The sequence below is a fragment of the Gobio gobio genome (genome assembly GCF_949357685.1).
Source record: "Gobio gobio genome assembly, chromosome: 22".
In the NCBI taxonomy this organism is placed as follows: Eukaryota; Metazoa; Chordata; class Actinopteri; order Cypriniformes; family Gobionidae; genus Gobio; species Gobio gobio.
Window position 1 is genome coordinate 38,457,581 of NC_137118.1, and position 6,000 is coordinate 38,463,580.

Consider the following 6,000-nt stretch of genomic DNA (forward strand, 5'->3'; position numbering starts at 1 on the left):
AATTTTAACCAGAATAATCGCAATTAGATATTTTCCCCAAATCGTGCCGCCCTAATTCTCACCTAAGCTTACACTACGCCATAAGCCCTACGTCGGGTCAGAGGTCACCCTCAGGAACTCTCTCATGAAAATAGGTACGGCCGTTGCCCAAAGTTTATACAGTTTTAAATATGGATATTTTTCTTACAAAAACCCTTCGCTTCACTTCAGAAGGCATTTATAAACCCACTGGACTGTACTTTATGGATTAATTTTATGATGGATGGATGCACTTTTTGGATCAATATTCAAAAACTCAATATACAGGGAGTGCAGAATTATTAGGCACATTGATTTTCTGATCATATTTTTTTTCCAGGCACATTTGACCAATTCCAAACCACAGTAATCCTAATAACTACTATTGATTTAGTATTTAATAATGTATAAGTGATATATAATTGTTCATGAAGGCTGGAATTGAAAATCACCTTATATTCAGGTGTGCAGAATTATTAGGCATGTTTTCTTTTACAGATAAATTGAGCCAAAAAAGAGATTTAACTCAGACTGAAAAGTCAAAAAGTATTAAATGCCCATGAGAAGGATGCAATGCTAATGCAATACTAGACATTGCAGTTAAGGCATGACCATTGGACAGTGAAATGCTCGTTGGGTCAGCAGGATCTGACAAAAACATGTGGTGAAGAAAAGACACCTGTTAACTGCAAAAGAATTAAGAATTAAGGTGAAGAATTAAGGGTGAAACCATCAGGAACCCTTTAGTCTCCAGTGCCACCATTTTCCAGAGCTGCAACCTACCTGGAGTCTCCAGAAGTGCAAGGTGTCAGGATCTCAGAGACTTCAGTTAGGTAAAGAATCCTAAAAAATGACCCCCACTAGATAAGAATCACAAGCTGAAGTGTTGTAAAATACATTAAGAAGGTTTTTTTATAGGCTTTATGGACAGATAGGTTGAGAGTGACTCTTGAAGGACCAGCACCACATCCTCTAGTACCACTGTTTGAAGAATTCATCTTCCAGAATCTGGCAGTACGTTTTGGGAGTTCATTTTAGTCCATCCTGAAGTCCGTTTTGCAGAGATGGACTAAAAATGAACTCCCAAAATATGCCTTAACTGCAATGTCTAGTATTGCATTAGTATTGCATCCTTCTCATGGGCATTTAATACTTTTTGACTTTTCAGTCTGAGATAAATCTCTTTTTTGGCTCAATTTATCTGTAAAAGAAAACATGCCTAATAATTCTGCACACCTGAATATAAGGTGATTTTCATTTCCAGCCTTCATGAACAATTATATATCACTTATACATTATTAAATACTAAATCAATAGTAGTTATTAGGATTACTGTGGTTTGGAATTGGTCAAATGTGCCAGGAAAAAAAATATGATCAGAAAATCAACGTGCCTAATAATTCTGCACTCCCTGTATTGAATGCACAATATTCAATGGCATTACAAATTGGGAGGAGCCAGGAATCAATATATTTTTTAATATAACTCATGATTGTGTTTGGTTTAAAAAAGAAGAAAGACATATACACCTAGGAGGGCTTGAGGGTGATTAAATAATGGGATAATTTTCATTTTTGGGTGAACTATCCCTTTAAAATCTGTTTGTTTTGTTCCATCAATTCTAATCATTATCACTACATCAACTTCAATGGCAGCAGCAACACAGTAGTTGTTCCTCCTACAATTTCCCATTTCAGTTCTTCTCTTTGTCAGCATCAAATTAACTGTCTCAATTTAATGTTGGTTGGGCCAAGCCAAATTCCTGACAGGTTTCAATGGCCTGAAGCCCACTACATGCTGTGAGGGTAATGAACAGTTTTCCGACATGCTGCGCCACCCCTGTCAAGAAACATAAATGTTTCATGTATAACTTATTTAAATGTAAATTCAAATGTGATTTTTTTAAAGCACATCTCTGCTTTCTGCGCTTGTGATCTTGATTGCTGACCAATAAATATTTAAAGGTATATTAAAATATTTAAATATTCATAACACACACAGTTTCTGCCAGTCTCATGTTAATCTTGAATAAAGTGGCAAGAAAAATTATGTGAACCACTTGCAGAATCTGTGAAAATGTGAATAATTTTAACTAAATAAGAGAGATCATACAAAATGCATGTTATTTTTTATTAAGTGCTGTCCTGAATAAGATATTTCACATAAAAATGTTTACATATAGTCCACAAGACAAAAAAAAATAGCAGAATTTATTAAAATAACCCCGTTCAAAAGGTTTATGAATAATTAATTCTCAATACAGCTCTTAATGCGTTGTGTTTACTTCTGGAGCATTGGTGAATGTTTGAACCTTTTATAATAGTTGTGTTTGAGTCCCTCAATTGTCCTCAGTGTGAAAAGATGGATCTCAAAATCAAACAGTCCCTGCTGGAGAGGGTTCAAATATGCAAAAGATGCTGGAAAACTGAAGAATGTGCAGGACCTGGAGAATTCTTCTGAAGAACATTGGGCAGTTTAACTGCTCAGGACAAACAAGGGACTCAAGAACAACCATCACAAAACAAAAAAAACAGCCGTGGATCATCCAGGGAACGACACACAGTATTGAGAATCAAGGGTTCATAAACTTTTGAACCGGGTTATTTTAATAAATTCAGCTATTTTTTTGTCTTGTGGATATGTAAACATTTTTTATGTAAAATATCTTATTCAGGACAGTACTAAATAAAAAATAACATGCATTTTGTATGATCTCTTTTATTTAGTTAAAATTATTCACATTTTCACAGATTCTGCAAGTGGTTCACATACTTTTTCTTGCCACTTTACCTATTGCATCCTTCACATCTCCAAAGAGTCTTTAGTTTTATCGGATTTATAAAAGACAGATATGCTGTACCGATTCTTTCCGAAAATGGCCGAGCTCGTGGAGGAGTGCAGTGGGTGCACCGTTAAAAATAAAGGGGTTTTCACAGTGATGCCATAGAACCATTTTTGGTAGCCTGGAGAACCGTTTTGTGAGAACCGTTCCAGTCTGGTGCGTTTTCAGATCGCATATGGAAGCTTAACTTTCATAGCAATTCATTGAAAAGTTGAAACATTCACTTTTCTCTGCACCGCTCCGTTATGAATGCCAGAGGCCGAGCGCATTTACATTCTGTGAATGAGATCCCACCCCTGTGGCCGGGTTGAAAACATCTGGACCTATAGCTCCTACTACTGGCTGTAGTCTTTAGGCTCTGGCCAAAAAATCCTCTGATGAGGTTAGGGTTAGGGTTAGGGTTAGGGTTAGGGTTATGACGCAAATTATGATATTTGCGTCATCTGAGGATTTTTTCCAGAAATAAAATGCATAATTCTCTCATCTCAGGGGGATATGAGGGGGGTACGATAATTCTAATATACTACCGGGTTTCTACTGATACAAAGCTTAATGTTAAATCACTGAAGTTACTCTTTAAAGGTTCTTCATGGAACCATACACCCTGCCAAAGAACCATTTAAATGAGTGTGGGGCTAAAGAGTCACTAGCAAACACGCACACACACACACACACACACAATACATCATGGGCGTCGGAACCATTGTATGTGGGTGGGACAAGACCCACCCAATTTTTACGATCAATGATATTGGACCCACTCACTTTTATCGTCTGTAACATTCAGCACATGTCTGTTTACCTAGCCCTAATCGATAAACACATGTTAGACACTTTATTTCCAATTTTCTAATATTTTCTTCATTTTTATTGAAAATAAATGCCTTTCCGATCTGATATGTGATGGGAAAAGGGGGTTTGAGATTGAGAGTTCGGCGAAACGCAGACTCGAACCGCGGGTCGATTTGTGTCAAAACTAGATGCCGTGCATCTTACCCCTACACTACTGCCGCTCTAAATGATATGGCGATTTTCGTAATTTTGTCTTTCCGAACTAGACGTTTAGCAAGCAAAGCGGTATATTTGTACTTAATGTAATTGGCATCTACTCCAGTAAAAAAATTCTGAGAGGACCCACCCACATTTTTTTGGCTTCCGACGCCCATGCAATACATCATGGCATTATCCCTGGATAACTTTCGATTCACTATACGTTCGTGTTTACATTATATGCACTTATGCACCAATTGCTGATTGCGGTTTCGACTCATAACCGGGAACAAACAAAACAGACTCGCAGAACTCTATTGCTGCTCCAGAAAAACAAACTGCATCCACTGTTCCCTTAATGCTGGGTTATTTGGGAAACTGAACATGATTATCTTTCCCTCACAACCAGAAACACACTTCTTTAGTGACATTGTTGATTTCGTGGTCTAAAAACAAAATGGCAGCGCTGCCGACGGCTCCCGTAACCTGAACGAAGCTCGTTGATAGGCACGCTCTTGCTCTCGCTCAGGTTGATGTGCGCACACACTCATCCGGGAAAAGTGCACATACAAGGAATTCCGCCTTTTATATCCTCATACAGGGCCATACTCGAAACAAAACTTTCCGAAACTTATACGAATCCTGAAGGAGTGTATTTGGGACTGAAATACTCAGTCATACGTCCAACTCGTTTTTTTTTTTTAAATGTTGGCCATGTTTAGCATGAGAATCCAACTCTTTAACAGTGTGAAGAAGTCAGACCCCCCCACCCCTAAAAAAGCACCAAACTTAAATTGATATTACAATTGTCAATTAATGATTTTATCAGCAGGTGGAAATCACATACGCTTGGCCATGTGGAAGTGGAAACATGTTGATTTAATAAAGCATAATTAAAAGTAATAATGAATTTCCACTCAAGCAGTAATGCATTTTTTTTCTTCTTATGAAAACATTTTTGCTTCAATTTGCAGAGCACTGTTTGACCCAAATGACATGTTGTTTACATGTCATTATGGTCAAACAGTGCTCTGCAAATTGAAGCAAAAATGTATTATTATTATTATTAAATTCTGTTATAATAGCCCAGCCGCGGACAACATTTAATCTGCTGTCTATTTAGTTGGCAGCTGTCTTTCCAATTAGGGTTCTGCCCACTGAATGGGTGCTTTTGTTAGACATAGCGTTTAAACTTTTGCAGGCATCAAAACTTGGTTGTGTAACCCAAGCTTTTCATACTGTAAATTAGGCAACATTTTAGTTTTACACACTCTGCCCGAGGATGCTGATTTCGGAGTTGGGATAGGGGGAGGTGTCGAATCACCAGGATCCCATTCACTTGTCCCAGATCTCATGCTGTCATGCAGTACACAGCTAAACAAAACAAAGCAACACACACAACAGAGCAAAACAACACAAAGCCACGCTAGATTAAACAAAAAGTTAAGCAAAACAAAATATTAAACAAAGCAAACAAAATTGCTACAACAAAACAACTTAAATTAAAACAAAATAATCAACTTAAATCAAAACCATATTAAACAAAACAAAATAACATCAGCAACAAGACAAAACCACACAAAAACTATTTGTTTAGAAAAATTGTGTAGACTATTTTATATTACCAGCTTTGCATGGGTCCTTGTAGTCAACTTCATCACTTTCTCCAGGACTTGTGTGATAGTTTAAATCCACTTTCACTGCGATCGTTAATAAAAGCCGAAGACTGAACATAAGCAAACATGTCCACAGGGAATTCATGACGGGAATGAGCGCGGATGTGGACCTGGAGCCGGCGGAGAGCTGCGGGCTGCGGTGGGAGTTTGGAAGGACTTGGGAAAATGGGAGCTCCCGGGAAGGCGAGGCTTTGCTCTCTTCAATGCCTTTATTCTAGTCCAGTGATTCGCTCAAAAACCCGGGCCTCGTGCCAACATCAAGCTTACAAACATCACAGATCGGAGGTCAGTTCACTCAAAGTGAACTCAAGTGTGTGTGGGAAAACGCGAACGCGCACGCTTGTGCATTTCTCGGCAGAGCAGAAGCAAATACGACGCTACTATGATATTTCTTAGGAATTGCAATCATAAAATGTTCCTATATCTAGTGAAATGTGTCCTGAGGAATCACACCTGTCTGTGACATCCAGACTC

At 38.1% G+C, this 6,000-nt stretch overlaps 1 protein-coding gene across 1 annotated transcript in view; it reads right to left on the reverse strand.

The window, feature by feature from the left end:
- Positions 1 to 6,000, reverse strand: part of bmp1b (bone morphogenetic protein 1b) — a 54,846-nt gene extending 48,846 nt beyond the window's left edge. Inside the window, exon 1 of the mRNA XM_079805445.1 lies at positions 5,476 to 6,000. Within this exon, the coding sequence (XP_079661571.1) occupies positions 5,476 to 5,611 (136 nt within the window). The 5' untranslated portion in view covers positions 5,612 to 6,000. The remainder of the gene's footprint in view (positions 1 to 5,475) is intronic.